Raw genomic sequence first — 18,803 nt, forward strand, 5'->3', positions numbered from 1 at the left:
GCTCCCTGGGAAGAGGGATTCATTGTCAAACTATTCTGAGATCTGCAGCTCTGTGGGGGAAAATAGGGGCCTCCTAACAACTCTTAGGGACGTGGGTGGTGCTGTGGGTTAAACCACAGAGCCTAGGCCTTGCCGATCAGAAGGTCAGTGGTTCGAATCCCCGCGACGGGGTGAGCTCCCGTTGCTCGGTCCCTGCTCCTGCCAACCTAGCAGTTTGAAAGCACAAAGCACAAGTAGATAAATAGGTACCACTCCAGCGGGAAGGTAAACAGTGTTTCCGTGTGCTGCTCTGGTTCGCTAGAAGCAGCTTAGTCATGCTGGCCAATAAAGCGAGATGAGTGCTGCAACCCCAGAGTCGTCCGCGACTGGACCTAATGGTCAGGAGTCCCTTTACCTTTAACAACTCTTAGCACCCTTGACAAACCAGAGTTCCCAGTATTATTGGGGAGAAAACCATAACTACTTAAAATTGTGTTTTAGATGTTTGGTGTTAATGCAGCTAGAAAGAAATATGCATGTTTAGAATCTCAAACGAAGGAGATGATTGACTGAAGATGCAGAAAATCTATGGGGGAGATTTTTCAAAAGCAACAAATGGTGTGGAAGTGACAGACTCTCATGTTTGGATTTGTTTTGCCTCTGAAAAAAATTACCCATTCCAAAGTATTCTGAGGCATCCAACATCCAGGCCTGAATGTTTTCCCTGGAGCAAACCAAACAAAGAATGTGCACTATATTTGGGGAAGTTTTTCTCCCTCTCTCTAGAACTCACATCCAATGAAACTGAATGTTGGATGATTCAAGAAATGAGAAAGGACAGTCAAAGGCAGGTCTTTCAGGACCCTGGACAGAGCCCCATGAACAGAAGACATTTTCAGATAAGAGTTCAGATTCTCAGTTGAGCCCTTCTGTTTCTGGGCCTGGTCCCCTTCAGCCTTTGCCCCTTTGCACATTCCCCCCCCCCCCCAATCTGAAATTCAGTTCTCCACATTTCTGCACTGATATCTCTCTCTCTCTCTCTCTCTCTCTGTGTGTGTGTGTGTGTGTGTTATAATGAAAATGTGTGAGCATTTTAGTGTGAATTTCTTCTCAAATACACATATACATTTTTGCAAGGAATTTCCCCTCATATAATGCATTTTTGTATGTTATTTTCACTGATCTGAGCATTTTTAAATGTCCCCCTAGTATATGCATTTTTGCATATTTTGTACATGCATTTTGTTTCATTGAAGAACCCACTGCAAAATCCCAAGAATTGTGTACTTTGAATGATAGTCGTGCTTTGGTCCACATACTGGCTCTGCTGCGGGCAGCAAAGCTCTTGGGCCAGACCTGAAAGGCCACCAGGTTTGAGAAGGACAGAGAAAGGAGAGAAAGGGATGCTGTTTCACCTGGAGAAGCAAACATGTTTTCAGCAGCCCTCTTCAGCAGAAGAGGATTCTACTGCAATGTGCATACGACTGGCCACAGCTGCTCTCTCAGCAATGATGCTGATGGCAGTTAGCATCTGACATGGCAGATGGGATGGCTAAACAAAACACAACAAAGCCACAAAACCAAACCAACCCAACTTCCTTCCCTGTTCAAGGCTCAATTCCTCTTTCCCTTTAATTATTTAAAAACCACTAAAAGCCTATCATTCAGTGATGTTTTGTTAACGTCTGCCTTTCAACCCTGCAGCACACGGTCTCTGGCAAATGCCACACACTCAATAAAGAAGTGAAGCAATTGGCTGCCCATGCAAAACAATCAGGGCAAGGAAAGCATCTGGAGTTTGTAGCCACCAGGGAAGACCGAAGAGGCGCAAACACAAGAAGCCAACAAGAGAATGGCCATTTGTTGGCTGTCAAGATCTGTAGCAGAAGTGAGGGAGAGACTCTCTGGTTACATTCCGATTTCTGCATTGTAAATTATTTGGCATCCCCTTCTGCTCTTGGCTCTCCACAATTTCCTCCATAAATCTGGGGATGTTCAAAAATGACATGCAATCAGCAGCATGTAGGCCAGTTAAAAAACCAAACTATTAACAGACTGTCAGAAACTGTCTTTATAAATGCTGACTATTTCTGGCAGGAGTTAATGGAGAGAAAAAACAAATGAAATAAAATTGGATTATCATTGTGCCACTCCAACCACCCCCAACCCAAATAACATTAGCAATACAGGTTGCATGTACATGAAACAAGTTGGCAAGCAAGCAGTTCATTGCAGTAGCAAAGTGTGTTTCACAAAATTTCAGGAGGGTGCTTAAGGTGTGGGACTAGGACCTGGGAGGCCACAATTCAAATCTTCACACAGCCATGAAGCTCACTGGGTGACCAGGAACCAGTCACACTCTTTCAACCTAAACTTCCTCGCAGGGTTGCTGTAATGATAAAATAACAAGGAGAAGAACCCTTTATGCCACCCTGAAATATCCGAAGGAAAGATGGAATATAACTCTAATAATAAATAATTGTATTGCTATTAAAATTATAACTAAAAACTAATGTAATAACTTTAATATGATTTTTAATATTTATTTAGCATGAAGCTCACCTAAGGCTCATTTTGATCATGTATAAGGACAGAGCATACAGAAAACTTAATCGCTGATCATAACATTGTGATGGCCGGGTTCTTTGAACAATTAATCTCAAGACAGTCCTCTGCACAATAGTTTTTGAATGATGTGAAAGTCAGTAAGCATGAATGGAAAGGAGACTCATACTCATCTCACAATAAGAAATCACACCAAGGCTTATGGTTTGTGGCTGCATGGTACCATGGTCTTTGTGGTCCATGTAGTAAACAAGAAGCAGCAGAAGATCCCACACAATAAGAGATGGCAACTGCAAGAGTGTCACAAATGCTTCAAATCACTCTGAACAGAAGAATTAAACCAACTCCAAGAAGATGAAGTGAACCCTTCTTGATAATGAATACATTGGCACAGATGCAAATGCAGTCTCGGATCAATCTGGGGCATACTTCGGAGTGCTGTGTCTTTGAGAGTTTTCCCCCTAAATATTTTTCGCCCTTCTGGGAACTTTGGCGCTCATGCAAGCAACCTGCAGTTCCCAGCCTCCAAAGCACCAAGGCAAGATGCTGCTTCAGCACTGCAATGATATGTGATGTCTGCATTCAGACACAGAGCTCGAGGCTCAAGAGTCTACAACACAAGTATTTGACAGGACCATAATCTTGCTACCTTTGCTAAAAGCAGGCTGAAACAAGGCTTATATATATATATATTTCCAACAAAGAAAAGCTGAAAAACCTTTTAAAAATTAATTTAAAAATCTTCATTTTCCAGCCACTGCTACTTATTTCTGCATTACAAGGCTGAAATGACAGTTGTCTTTCATCCTGATTCAGTGGGGAAAGCTTTCACAATTATTCATTTCTATTTGTTGGGACAAATATTAGCTCTTGGTTATGCTTCCTTCTAGGTCCTGCTTTTAATAAATGCTACTCAAAAGGAAACAAACACTCAGGCCTCGAGGTTGTTTCTTACAACCGTTCTAAAAAATGTGTTGGAAGGAAACATGGATTGACTTTTTCAGGGAATTTGCATGCACAAGCCTAGTACTGAATGATTCAGTGTGCCCAGTTTTTGACACACCAAAGCATGGATTGATGAAGCTTTCAAAGATGATCCAAACACAGAGATGTGAATGATACTTGTTTTTCCTTAAATGAGCTTTTGTTGGGGGGCTAAGCAAATTATCCACACAGCACTTTGAGCGCACGAATGAGTAAAGCAGACTTAGTTTCTGCCAGTTATCAATTCTCACACATTTTGATAAGCATTTAGGATGGAATATACGTAAACTAAGAAGATATCCTGAGTTTGAGTTGGTTGCAAATCATTTTGCTGCAGAAATATCTCATGAACCCCTTTACGAACAGGTTTCGTAAGGAAAACAGAAACAGTAAGAATGGCTGATTGAACCCCAGGGCTCCACTGGATTGCTATGCGTGGAGAGAACTCTGCTGTATTTCACAGAATAACAAATGGGATCTGCAACAAAATGTTGCATTGTTGAATGTTCCTGTTCCAACCAACCAGCCATGCTCTCTTCATAGAAGCTAAAGACTACCCTTTAACCAGCCAGGCAGCTCCTTTATGGAGGTAGAGTCTGCTATGCTCCTTGTCAGCCTACATTGGACTTCTAATGTCTCTAGCTCCCTGTACAGACAGAATGTCTTTAGCTGCTATAATAGAGTCCCTGGAGCTGTTCAAGGTCCTGAATGCTCTCTGATTGACTTTGCTTGCATCTCTTAAGCACTGACGTAAATGGGCACCAGTGTTCACTTCACAACTTCTACTAACTTACACTAAATGGAATGTGGTCATATTGTTCTCCAGCTTTGCAGCTGCATAAATATATGATGCTCTGCAATTCAAAGAACTGATCAGCAATATGAAAACCAAGAAACTGGGCTAAAATACAATGTCTAAATGTATCTCTCAAGTCTTGATTCTCCAAAAGATCTGCATGCTGTTAGATGGATTTGTAGCTGGCTGACAGACCGAACCCAAAGGGTGCTCATTAATGGTTCCACATCATCCTGGAAAAAAGTGACAAGTGGTGTGCTACAGGCTTCTGTCCTGTGCCCATTGTTGCTCAATGTATTTATAAATGACTTGGATGAATAAATTGAGGGGATGTTTATCAAATTTGCAGATGACACCAAACTGGGAGGGGTAGCTTATGCTGCAGAAGACAGAATCGGGGTTCCAGATGACCTTAACAGATTGGAGAGCTGGGCCCAAACTAACAAAATGAAATTATACAGGGACTGTTTAAAAATGGAACAGACTCCCACAAGAGGTGATGATGGACTCTCCTTCCTTGGAGCTTTTTAAGCAGAGGCTGGATGGCCATCTGTCATTTATGTTTTGGCTGAGATTGTATTGTAGGGGGCTGGACTAGATGACCCTCAGGGTCTCTTCCAGCTCGAACATTCTATGTTCTATTAACAGTACGACTCCTGCCAGTGTGAGAGATTTGTGAGAGAAATTGTTTTGCAAGCCTTTGGAAGGCAGTGTGTGTCTTCACAATATCACCTTTGCCCTCTGCTAGCCAGAAGGCAGCTATTCACTTGGCAAGGTCAGCAACATCTCTCACTTAATGCATGGACTTAATCGCTGCCTGATTCAGGGGGGATCCTTTGAACTTCGCAGGGTGCACTGTGGTCCCCTTCTGCTTACATCCCATGCGGTCAGAATGCAGAGTACCTGGAGCTAAATGTGTCAGAGCAGAGTGTGTTTGACTGAATGAATTCCCCAGTGGAAGGCAATGTTTTAAACACTGTCATTGGAATCAGTGAATTTTGCTTGAGCTGAAGACAGCTCTGGCTACAGATCCAAAGCTGGTAATTACAGGCTGCCAAAAACATCTAATGTTAATGAAAGAAAAAGTCAAGCAAAATGGGAATCATCATAAAACCTACAATTTTGAGGATGTGGCATTTATCCTATTTCAGCACCGTCACCTTCAGAAGAAGGAGGATATATAGGAGACTGGAGGGGAGAGGAATGGTGCTGAGGGAGGGAAGGGTAAGACTCTTGAATTCTAAAAAGAAAGTTTCATTGCTCTTCCTTCTCATAAAATGTGTCCGGAAAAGCATTTTAAAAATTGAACAAAAAATGCAAGCTTTTTTCTTTCTTTTTTTTACTGTAGCTTGTAATTCAATGAAATCAATCACTATTGAGGAGGAAACTCATCACTCTCTATAAGGATTAGAGCATTAGTACAAAATGCAGCCCTTCGGAGTATTTTGCATCATAACCCTCGGGCAAGACTGTAACAAATTCTCATCTCTCACATAGAAGCATAAATCTGGAGTAACATTTCTCCCTTCAGTTATTTCTGCTGCCTTAACTGAGAGACCGCTATAATACTGGCTATTTTGGAAATGACTTTGGGGCTACTTCACACGGGAGTCTGTGAATAATGCAGGTGCAGGTCATACGCTGCAGGAAGTCTCAGTGTGAATGTAGCAGGCTGAAGGACCACATTCTGCAGCCAGTCATCCAGGTAGGATCAGAACCAATGCAAAGCAAGCCTGCCCACCCTCAAGCTGGATAAGCGCTCCAGAAGAGCAGCATGGACAATGGCACCGGCAGCCCCTGAAACACCTGGGAAGACACACTCCTCCTGTCTCTCTTCCAAAAGGCCATCATTCAGGACAATCGAGGCAGTTTCTGTGCCAAACCTAAGCCTAAACCCCAACAAAAGAGCCTGGGCGTGGCTCACAACCACATGCTCAAGAACCTTGCCCAAGAAGGGAACATTAGCAACTGACCATTACTTAGATTTTCCAGCTCTGTGAAGTGTGCTTTAAGGAGTGGCCTTACCAATCCCTCCTTTAGGCAGGCAGGCAGTGAACACCACCACTCCTGGCCCAGCTGTGTGTAACATTAAACAACAGCAACCCTGTATTTCCGAACAAAAGGTGCTTTGCCAGCTACTGTATACCAGATGCCCCAAGGTAATGAGTGCCAAAGGTAAAACACTGAATAACTGCTGCTATTAATCAGTAAATTCCTTAACTGCAGGAAGGCTGAAGAAAGGAGAGATAAATTCTTTGCACTGTGCCTTCACCATGGAAGGTGTTGGAGAGTTGCCCATATCTGAGCTATTGTTTTCGGGGGGTGGGGGGGTCTGAGGACCTATGTCAAGCTGTGGTGGCAAAGGATGAAGATGAGAGCTAATTGACAATTTACAAATTAACACATCGCCAGGGCCAAATGGCATTCACCCAAGAGTTTTTTAAAGTTATCAGATGTGAAAGAGCTAAACTTTAAAAAACAAAAGAAAAATATTCATACTAGAAGACAGGAAGCCAGATAATGACCTTTTTTAAAGAGAGAGAGAGAAAGAATGCATGCATGCCAAGGAGAATCTGGGAAATTACACAACTGCCAACCTAATGTCTGTCCAAAGTAATTTCAAAGACAGCGTTATTAAAGGTAAAGTTGTTAAGTGCATAGAAGAACAAGCCATGCTGATGATAAACCAGCATGGCTTATGCCAAGAGAAATATGCAAGCCTATAAATAGGTCTGTCTAGAAGACATCAGAGCAATCTTTCCCAACATCTGGGACCTCAATGTTGTTTGACTGCTGCTCCCATCATCCCTGACCCCTGGCCATGCTGGCTGAAGATGACAGGGGCTGAAATCAGACAAAATCTGGGTATGCAAGTTTGGGAAAGACTGCATTATAGATTTGGACATCCAAAAAAAACTCGTGAAAACACTCTCCAGCAAAGCAAGCTTGATAAGACAGGGCTGTCTGCTTTCCCACCTCTATTGTATCACTAGCTATTTTCAGGCAACGTAATGAAATAGCAGGCATAAAGATGAAAGACTCTCAATGGAAAATAAGCCTTTATGTGGGGATGACAATATTCTTTATTTAACTAATCCAGTCAGTTCCAGAAAAGCTCTTTAACGATGCATAAAGATCTACAGAAAAATTTCAGGCTATACATTGAGCTGGAACAAAATAGAAGTGATGGCTTTTAATTAGAAAAGGGACAATTTAGCTCAAGATAGCATTGTAGTTCGCCCACCTCAAACAGCCAGTGTGACTTACAAAATATCCCTCAGAGTCCTTCTAGATTAGACCATTTCACAGAGGAGAAGTTTATCAGCGGCTATTATCCATGAGAGTGAAATAAACCTCCATGCTCAGTGGCAGTGTATCTCTGAATATAGGGTGCTTGGGGCATACAACAGAGAAGAGTTTTGGCATTCATGCCCTGCTTCATGGGGCTGACCATATGGCCACAACTGGAAATGCAGATGGGCCCTTGGTCTGATCCAGAACATGAATTTCAACTAGATTTTAATGAAAGCTGTGCTTTGGGAAATCGCTTGCCCTCAATGCGCATGAGCATGACCTACATTTAGATTTCTTCCCTCTGAAATCAATAGGACCTGAGGGTGCTTAGCTTTGACTATGACTGTCCAAAGTATATCTTGGCCAAGCACCTCTTTGAGGAAATCAGGCTCCACAATGAGTTTCCTTCTGGGAAGTCTAGAAACCGACTTCACCAACAGTTCAGCCTGCACTTTGAGAAATTCTGGCAAAATTGTTATCTATGTGTTATGTAATCAAGATAAACTGTTGCCTTCATTAAATGTCCTCCGAGTATGCCACTATGTTGAGATATGGTGCAATTTATTTTAATCAGTTAATTAATTGATTGGTTGGTTAAAAGCAAGCCAGGTCATTATTGGCTAACGGTAAAGTAGTACTTTATAACATCCACTTGAGACTTCAGGGTAATGGATAAAAGGATCTCATTAAAGTTCATGAATAAACTAGCAATCTAATCAACCAAACCAGTTAAGACAAAAATTTCTAGGATTTAAGTTAGCATTTGGCCCTAGTGGTTAAATGTGACTGCCATAGCTCAGATCTAAGTTTTCCACAATAGCTTGATGCATGAGTATGCCTTTAGTGGGAACGTGGCTTATTAACATCCCTGATTTGATCCTGCAAATATTTACTCATCTGCTGGCTATGAGTAGGAAAAGATTAGGAGAGAGGAATTATCCCGATTTGCAGAAAGACTGACACACACATGCCTATCTCCATCCAGAGCATTAAGCAGCCCAAAACATTTGTTTCTATTATTGCAAGTTTTCCACAAATCTTCTTGTTAGGAAGGCGCAATAGAGGCTACCCACTGAAATGCCATAACACATCAAACCACCCAAGGAGCTTCTACATTGGGAATGACAGACTGCAGGTGTATTACGGGCTATTTTTATTTAGCTGGTTTACTGCAGAGAGGGAAAATCCCAATTTTATAAAGAAAAAGTACAGGTTGGCATTTTGATAAAGACACGGCCATGTGGACACTGTGGAAAACCTCCAAGTATGAGCAGCACCAAGTGCACAATAAACTGAAATGTGAAAGCATCCTTTTTATTATTTAACAACATTTATACACCTCTGTAAAAGCGGTTTACAAAAAAAAGGGTCAACGTCAACAGAAAATGCCCACTTTGTTTTCCTGCAAGTGCATGCACCAGGAAAAAGCTAGGACTTTGAATATGAACAGCAAATACATGTTAGACATTGGCTCTACATTTTTAGAGAGGGGAATTAGCAGGAAAGCAGCTCAATTCAGTGAACCAAAGATACAGGGTTATATACAATGCTGTGTGAGTGACATGCCTCTCTGCTTCCTGCATGCCCCCCCCCAATCTGCTCTGGTGGGTCCCCAACCCTCTGGAGCAGATTTTGAAGGTGCATGGGGAAAGAGGAGGTAGAATGGGATGGGCAGGAGGGGAAGTCTGTTGTGCAAGCAGAATTTAAACTTTAGATACAATACAACCCTTGGGTTGTTGTTTTTTGCTCATGAAATTTTATCAACCTTTGCTGCAGCACCTTCAACACAAGCATCTTATCAAATGCCTTTTGAAAAAGTATTGCATTTTTAAAAAGTGAAATCAATACCAGCATTAAGTCATTGTTCTTCTTTCACAGACAACATATTAAACAAGCAGTAAGGGGGAAATGATTGGAATTATGCCCACAAGTAAGTGTGTAATTAAAGAAATTATGTCTGTAATCAAATTTCAAAAAAACCTGAACTACAGATGAAAAGCAGTTCAATATTAGAACCATACATGGGATATAAGTGAGAACCTTTTCAAAAAAACAACCAATCATCAACTTAATTTCTATTTAAATATTGCCCCCCTCCCAGTTTGGTTGCTTAAGGTAGGCCATGCATTACACAGTGATTGGTATAGCTTATTAAAGACCTAGCCACACTCTTTCATCTTACAAATCAAAACAATATCAGGGATTCACTTGCTCAGACCTACCAATAGGAACCTCTGCCCACAACCTTAACAGTCAGCCTAATGACACAGCCAATAAAATTCCATTGTACACTCCTACAGCTGTTTCCTAGGTAACCACCACAGAACCATATAAACTGGATAGACGCAGCGGAAAGAAAGGAACAATGCAGCAGCAACCTAATCCTACAATATCTCTGCTTTTAAAGAACAGCTTTCACTTGGTACAATTCCACCGCCCGCCCACCCCCCTTCCCAAGCTGATTCATGCAGAGAAAGTTATTCACAAAGTTGAGGGATCTGTGCTCCCCCTAACGCTTCTATTTGTTCAGCATCATCACAGGAGGAGTTAGGGAAGGGCTGTGTGCCATTGCCGAACACAGTATCTCTGAGGTGAAGTGAATGCAGAGAAGTCCTCTCATGTGATTGCAGTGGCTGAGAGAACCTGGAAGAAGCCCAATTCACTGGCAGGCAGGCAGGCATGAGGACATTGGATGGGAGCTGCCCTGAGGCTACGCTGCTCAGCAGAAACTGTTGGCTGGTTGACATGGAATCTTTTGCCCTGACAGGCTGACACCGGGATGATTTTCCTGCAGATGACTATACATGAAAACATGACATCAAAATGTTTCATGCGTGCCACTTGTTGAGAGCTACCACAATGCTGCCTTATACCAAGTCAGACCATGGGTCCATCTAGCTCATGACTGTTGACGCTGGCTGGCAGCAAATCCCCAAGGTTTCAGGCAGAAATCACTCCTCATCCTACTTGGAGATGCCAGAGACTGAACCTGGAACCTTCAGCATGTAAGGCTTAACCCCTGAACTATACCCCTTCCTCCAGTCCGCTGCTCCAGTCCAAAATGCTTCACTGTGCATTTCTATTATGCCTTGTAAGGCTATCCTAGCCCTCCCCAAAGTGGTTTAGATAGGGAATAACAGGAACCACAGCATGGGCTTGGGGGTACAGAGAAGAAGCAGTGTTACTACTTAACCATTGACTGAATGTTCATGGTTCATAACCCTCGTTGTGCCTCACAAAAATGGCCTTGTAAATGTATGTGAGCACTTTAGTTTTTTCTATAACAAAGTGAGCACCAAATTGGGCACCCTTTCCAAAAATCACAGTTTATTTATCAAAGGAATTCGGTGTGTTAAATTAATATGAAATTCCACCACTCTATCATCCCATAGATATGGAATGCTATGTATGAACTTATCCCCTGGATGACCTACAAGCACTCAGTCTACAACCCCAGGACCCCCACCCATCACTGACGTAAAAGCAACTTAACATGTAAAAACATAAACACAAATACATTATACTATAAATGAAATGGGGGGGGGACAAATAAATTTATACGAAACATTAATGTTTTTATAATTCAAAACAGTCCCTCCCAAGATTGGTGGAAAGATTTAGCAGCACACTCAGTCCATAAATTGCCTGGGGAAAATGTAAGGTTTTACTAGATGCCCAAGAACCACCTTCTGGAGTCAGACATGCAATCAGGAGTGGAATCACTGCAATGCAGTACCCCCAATACAGATAGCAGCTCCAGAAGGATACCATGGTTGATGGTATCAAAAGCCAATGAAAGATCAAGGAGGATCAAAAGGATCACACGCACCCCCAGGTCTCTCCCACCACAGGGCAACCAAAGCAGCTTCTGTGCCAAAATCAGGCCTGAATCCAAAATGAAATGGATCTAGAAAATCTGTCTCTTCCTGTAAAGATGAATGTATTGCCAAAGATGTTATTCTTGTTTCAAACCCTGCAGATCGTGGATAGAGTGGAGTGTTTTGGAAAGTGGCAGAAGGACATTACGAAATTTGTCTGGCAGGGCAAAAGGCCCCGGATAAAACTTAAAATACTAACAGATGCTAAAGAAAGAGGGGGGTTTGCCCTGCCGGACTTAAGGTTATACTATGAGGCAGCATCCTTCTGCTGGCTGAAGGATTGGTTTCTACTAGAAAACACTGATGTCCTAGATCTGGAAGGGTTTAACAATGCTTTTGGATGGCATGCATATTTGTGGTACGACAAGGTAAAGGTACATAAATTGTTCAAGAGCCATATTGTCAGGAAAGCTTTGTTTAATGTCTGGACTAGATACAAGGACTTATTTGAAAATAAGACACCGAGGTGGTTGTCACCAACGGAGGCGAAGACCACCAAAGTACTTAACATGGAGAGTGGTTGGGCTAAATATTGTGAGATAATAGAAAAAGTTGGAGATAATTGGAAGCTGCAGAGTTTAGAAAAAATAAAGGACAAGGTGCGAGACTGGTTTCTCTATGCCCAAATTCAAGAGATGTTTAAAAAAGATAAAAAGATTGGTTTCCAGGTGGAAAAATCAAAATTAGAGACAGAACTACTTGAACCTAAGACGAAAGTGCTCTCAAGAATGTATAACTTGCTGCTTAAATGGAATACACAAGATGAGTTAGTTAAATCAGCTATGATTAAATGGGCTCAAGACATTGGTTACAACATCATGTTTGAAGACTGGGAAAGGTTATGGAACACCGATATGAAATTCACGGCATGTAGTGCCTTGAAAGAAAACATTATGAAAATGATATATAGGTGGTACATGACCCCAGTCAAACTTGCAAAGATTTACCATTTGTCTGATAAAAGGTGTTGGAAGTGTAAGGAAGCTGAAGGAACGTTCTTTCACCTCTGGTGGACATGCCCGAAGGTGAAGGCATTCTGGGAAATGGTTTATAATGAGTTGAAAAAGGTATTTAAGTATACCTTTACTAAGAAACCAGAGGCCTTTCTCCTGGGCATTGTGGGCCAGAGAGTGACAAAGAAGGATAGAACTTTCTTTTTATATGCAACTACAGCAGCAAGAATTCTATTGGCTAAATATTGGAAGGTACAGGAGCTACCCACGCTGGAAGAGTGGCATACGCAGCTGATGGACTATATGGAACTGGCCGAAATGACTGGCAGAATCCGAGACCTGGGAGAAGAGGCAGTGGAAGAGGACTGGAAAAAATTTAAGGACTATTTACAAAAACATTATAAGTTATGTGAATGTTGAGAATTTGTTAAGTTTTTAGACAACAAGCTTCAGATTTCAAATTTTTGATATTGCTGAATTTAAGTTCTGATGATGAAATGACTAAAGTCTAGGGTAAAGTTTCTATATTGAGGACTGTTGGAATTGTGAACTAACAATATTTCCCCTAAACCTAATATACAATTGAGGAAAGTACAAAACACAGGAAACAAGGTATTAATTTGCTGTAACTTTATTTTATTGAAAAAGATGCAGGGGATGGAAGATGTGGGGAAGTCCAGTAGATCATGAAAAATTGTTTTGTAAAGTAAGATCTCTTTTTTGCTTATAACCTTTTTCCTTTTCTTTCTGTAAAACTGCCTTTGTTGAATAACTGACGATGTATCTGACCTTGGAAAAAAGCAAATAAAAACATTATTATAAAAAAAAAAATAGAAAATCTGTCTCTTCCAAGAGTACCTGGATCTGCCTGGCAACCACCCTCTCAAGGATCTTTCCCAGAAAGGGGCAGCATCTTTGTGATGTGCCAAAATGAACAGTGACTATATACTAAATGTTATTGATCACAAGACTCTCCAGTAACCAAGATGGTGTGCTTCCTAAGTAGACTGAGGTTTCCAAAACACTTACTTCAGAAACTAGAAACTGGTTCATATAATATAATATAATATAACATAACATATAAAATAATATAACATACACCACTAATGCTGCAACCCTAAACACAATTACTAGGTGAGAAGGATGCACTAAATACAGCAAGAATTACTTCAGCAAGTAATTACTGCAAAATTGGTGTTTTCCCTGTTTTCACTAGGGTGACATCTTCAAGCATCCCACCAGAAATTGGCACACTTAACTCCTTTAAACACATGCCACTGACACACAAATGCTCTGCAGACAGAAATAAGCCCAGCAAGCCACCTTCACTTATAGCATAATGCACACTTTCTCTTCACCAAAAAGTTTTTGGGTTGTTTTTTTTTAGTCTAATGGCTTCAAGTCATGGATACCTGAACTAGGAATGTCATCTTTTTCCTCCATCACACAGTGACAACAGGCAGAGACAGGTAGCATACTCAGCAGCAAAGAAAATTGGAAAAAGTCATTAAGAAGACTGTATTTAGAGCTGGGCTTTCAAAAGAAATATCTGAACAAAGCTATGTTGCAAGTTTGTGATGCCATTATATCAGGACAAGACACAGAAAGTTTTTTCTGAAGCCTAGCTGAACAATGTATTCTCAGTGCTATACTGATGGGCTATCTCTTGTTTTCCCAGTGGAAAGGCACTGTCTCAGTCTGTAATATAAAAACATTATTGCTTAGTGCTTTTTTGTGAAGAAGAAAGAAGGATGTAATTTCAAAAGATGAGAGGGAATCCCTTCTCCTGAGATTCAGCACATAATTCATATTGTCTTCTAACTTTAGGTAATCGTTATGGAGGCCCCAAATCTAGGACTATCTTATGCAAGAAATTCTTCCAATTTTCATACACAGCTAAAGCATTGGAAATGACCATATAATTGGTTAGGCTGATTTCTCTGGAGAGCACTCTTTGGAAATGACAATGTTATCAGGAGAAATAAAAAGAACAGTGTAGAAACTGCCTTGTTTTTGCCATTCTGTAATTCATTTAATTCTGGTTGCATGACAGTAGCCACTATAGAACCACAAGATCAAAATTTCAATATCAGGAAGCAGTGCAAGAGCTTGTTATATCAAGTATAACAATGCAATGTTCCCAATATGCTGATCACGTCCTCTGAGCCTGCGAAGTTCTGGAATCAATGGACAGCAAGTCAAAATAAGCAACATCTGCCAGCTCTTTACCAGATGCCAGATAATCTGCTCCCCTACTCCTCCAATTCAATTTCCTAACAGCTAAAGAAAAGGTCTACAGCCCATTTTAGATCCTTTAATAATTGTGTCATTATTTATTTGGCTTCTAGGCACATCCTGTGCAAACTGGAGTAGCAAGCACAATACATGGCCAACCGATAGCCCAACTACTTACTGTTCATCGATGGACAAAGAGATTAAATTAAAAGGAAGCTGCTTTGCTGGGAAAGTCACGGAGGAAAACCTTAAACAAAAACACAAGCAAAGACCACTAATGCCACACTTGAGTTCAGGAAATGGCTCAAAACTGCCAATGTCTGTATACAACTTGAAGTCACTGGACTTGCTGCCCAACTCACAGTGGAAGATGGCACATAGGTTGCATCTTGGTGAGAGAAACAAGTTGAACATAGCTAAAATACCAATGTGAAATAGGATGCTTTCAAACAAAAGCATTTCAGCAGCATATCTCTCTCTCTCAAAAGTATTCAATTCCTGTGTTTAAAATGCAGTGAAGAAGCTGTGGCACCCACTGACACCATCCATCATCTGAGGCCCTTCTTTGTGTGCCTCCTCGAGGGGTCCACAGGGTGGCAAGATGAGAACGGGCCTTTTCTGCGGTGGTTCCCCATTTGTGGCATGCTCTCCCCAGTGAGGCTCACCTGGCACCTTCATTACATATCTTTAGGCACCAGGCAAAAGCACCTCGGCCGCTGGCTGATTAACATTCTATGGCCTTATAAATGTGTTTGTGGAAGGGGGGGTTATTGAATCATAGAATTGTAGAGTTGGAAAGGACACTGAGGATCATGTGGTCCAACCCCCTGCAATGCAGGAATATGCAGATGTCCCATATGGGGATCAAACCTGCGACCTTGGTGTTATCAGCATTACGCTCTAACCAACTGAGCTAGCTAGGCTGTTTGTTTTTGTTTTGTTTTTATTAGTTTGTTTTAGTTTTATTATTTATTTTGTGTCCTCATTTTGTATTTTTATGTTGTGAACTGCCTGTGATCTTCAGATGGAAGGCTGGTATACAAATTTAATAACTAATCATAATGTGTGGCTCAGACATAGGCAGTGGCTTATGGGGTGGAAACCCACAGGAAAAATGGGACTTCCTGCAACCAGGAAACCTTCCTGCAAACCTTATCTAATGCATACAGTGTGTAGAGCAGAAAGTTATTTGCCTAATTTGTTGCTAGTTTGAAAGGGTGCAAATGGTTGACTAACCACAATTCTTAATCCCTCTTAGGAATTACCATGTTTTCAGTGGCAAAGTTGGCACATAAAAGGATGCATGTCAGAGGAACTCTCAAGTCACATCAAGCATGAGGCAAAGGCAGATAAACTCTCCATCAGACACACATACGCATGATGAAATCCATGTCTATCAGTTGAGACTTTGCTACTTAAGTAAAAAAGGGGGGACTGGTGATTTCAAGGAGTGCAGTTTTTCAGCCTCTCAAGCACATGAAGCGAAACCAGCAAACGTGCAAGATTTCCCATATCCTTCATGTTCCGCCACCTGGTGGGACATTTCCTCAAACTTTTATGAGCTCTGGGTGCAGCACTCATTTACTGTCCCTCCCTTGCAGATCTTGCAAACATCTTCATTCCCTACCTCTGAGATCTAACAGGAGAGCAGGAAATCTCACAGGACCAGCATAAAATCACACACATGAACCTTAGTCTACATCCCCCCGCCCAAAAAGACCCCTGCCAGCTGAAACATCAACAATGAAGCTTTTAGCTTTTTCTCGATCCTTGCCTCTATTCCTCCACCTCTCCACATATGCCCCCCACATTTTCTGACAAGAGGGTAAAACCACATCAGGCACTTCAACAATTCTGCTCGCCTAATCCTCTTCCCATCACCGACCAAGAAAGAGCATTCAAAGCTCACGATGCTGCCGAATGTGTTGCAAAGAGGATTCCCTCCACCTCCTCCCCGCCCCCAGTTTGGAAAGGTGACTTCCATTCCTGATACATAAATCATTTGGAAAGAGCGTTGTACTTTATTTAAAATCACTATGCACACAATAAATGCACAGCAATAATAACATAAAGAGCTTCAGCAGGGGGCCTCAGAAGACGGCTTGCATTTCCAAGCATGCCCCCCACCAGGGACAAGAGAAACAGACTAAAAAAAAAAAAACCCAATGCGAAGGCAGCTCCCGGGCGCTTTCCCAAGCCAACGGCAGGCGCGTGCCCTCCGGAGGGGCTCCTGCAGCCAGCCAGCCAGCCAGCCAGCCAGCGAGCCTTACCGTCATCCTGCATCCTCTGCAGACACAGAGTCAGGTTCTTCCTCCAGCCCGGCATCCCGGCACAGGGTCAACCTGCTCGCGCTTGTGCACAAGCCCCGAAGGTGTTGGCGGCGGCAGGCTTCCCCTCCTGGGTAGAATAAGGCTAAGCGGAGAGTTCCCCACGCCACCCCCGCCCAGCACAGCACGCCGAAAGTGTTGTGGCTCGGAGAGAGGCGAGCGCGGGCAGCGAGCCGCTGGGGGAGCCAGGCTGCCTGCTCGGCCACGCTAGGCATTGATTCGCGCCGCGTGCTCCATCTGGGTTCGGGGCCGGCAGGAAGGAGGGGAGCGGGCGGGGAATCGGCCGAGGAGGCGAGTGCGCGGAAGGGCCCCGCGTATAGATCGAGATACAGAAGGTGCGCGGGACTAGCGGCGCCGCGAAACCTTTTCCGCCTGCCCTGGAGTGACTGAGGTACGTCCACGGCAGCCGCAGCTCTTAATGTGTAGGGACCGTACTATGTGACAAGAGAAGCCGGGGGGGGAGGAGGAGGGGGGAAAGGAGGGGAGTTCGCCTCCCAGTCCAATCTTTCGACGTCCAGGAGGATCCCGCCGCGGGCTTCCAGGCTTCTGCGAGCGCCTGGCCGGCCCAGGTCTCTAGCCCAGGTCCCTTCTTTCCGGGCGCTGGCGCCTCATTCCCTGCAGGCGCCGCCGGCCGAGGGGGTGCAGGCCGCCGGCTCAGGCTTCAGCCGCGCGCGCCGGCTCTGCTCGCGCTCGGCCGGCATCTTCTCTCGGCGCAGGTGAGCGGGAGGAGAAGGGCTCCTCCAGGGACAGCGAGAAGCAGCAGCTCGGGCACCTGGTTCGCTCGCCGCCGCCTTCCCGCGCTTTCGACCTTTTTTTTTCGCCTCAGCCGCCGCTCCTCCCACGTGGCGGGAGTCTCTCCGGCGACCCCCGCGGTCCAGAAGGAGGAAGGGAAAGTAGCTGAGGCGAGAGGCGACGCTTGCCCGTCTCGCTAGGCAGCACATGGGAGGCGGGGTGGTGGGGCAGCCACGCGCACTCCTCGCCTCCCAGCTCTGGGCGCCTCACCCGAGCAAGGCTGTCGGAAAGGAGGCCGGCGCCCGCCCCCCCCCCCCGGCTTGGGTTGAGGGTATGTAGGGTACGCTTCTGCAACGGAGAAGGAAGAGGCACGCGGGGGAACGGCGCTAGCCAACACGTCGAAGGGGAGCGCTTGTTAATGGCTGGGCGGCTGCCTGCGCCTCCACTTCCACCCCCCGAGGAGGTGCGAGCGACGCCGGGTCCGCGAAGGGGGCGGAAGGCCGGCTCGAAGCTCGAGACGCGTCTGGCGCGCGCGCACACACCTCACTTTCCCCGCCAACCGCCCCCTACACACACACACTTCCACTTTCTTTTCCCTTTTTAAACTTATTTAAAATGTCTATGTGCTGCTTCTTAGGGAAACCCATTTCAAGGCCGTTTAAAACAAAATCCATTAGAGGCTGTGCTATATATTTTTTCTAGAAAAAGTGCCAGAACTCACCACAAACCATGCTCTCTTAGAATGGCAATGGCACCCACTTAAAAGAGGTGCCAGAACTGAGTTCTGGCTGAGCTGAAAAGAGCCCTGGTTAGAGGTACTACAAAGACAACAAAAGAAATCTAGCAGAGTGTAGCAGTCCCTACAAAAATATAAATATTGTCCAGTAGCTCCTTAGAGACCAACTAAGTTTGTTCAGGGTATAAGCTTTCGTGTGCATGCACACTTCTTCAGATACCTGAAGAATGCACACGAAAGCTTATAACCAGAACAAATGGGACACAGGTGGCGCTGTGGGTTAAAGCCTCAGCACCTAGGACTTGCCGATCGAAAGGTCGGCGG

General features: G+C 43.7%; 1 protein-coding gene across 2 annotated transcripts in view; it reads right to left on the reverse strand.

Moving 5' to 3' along the window:
• GRIP2 (glutamate receptor interacting protein 2) overlaps positions 1–17,121 on the reverse strand; it is a 355,815-nt gene extending 338,694 nt beyond the window's left edge. For both annotated transcript variants that reach the window (XM_081901426.1, XM_081901423.1), the window contains exon 1: positions 16,955–17,121. In XM_081901426.1, the coding sequence (XP_081757552.1) occupies positions 16,955–17,009 (55 nt within the window). In that variant the 5' untranslated portion in view covers positions 17,010–17,121. The remainder of the gene's footprint in view (positions 1–16,954) is intronic.
• Between the last annotated feature and the right edge of the window lie 1,682 nt (positions 17,122–18,803).

Source organism: Podarcis melisellensis (genome assembly GCF_964234715.1).
Source record: "Podarcis melisellensis genome assembly, chromosome: 2".
NCBI classification, from domain to species: Eukaryota; Metazoa; Chordata; class Lepidosauria; order Squamata; family Lacertidae; genus Podarcis; species Podarcis melisellensis.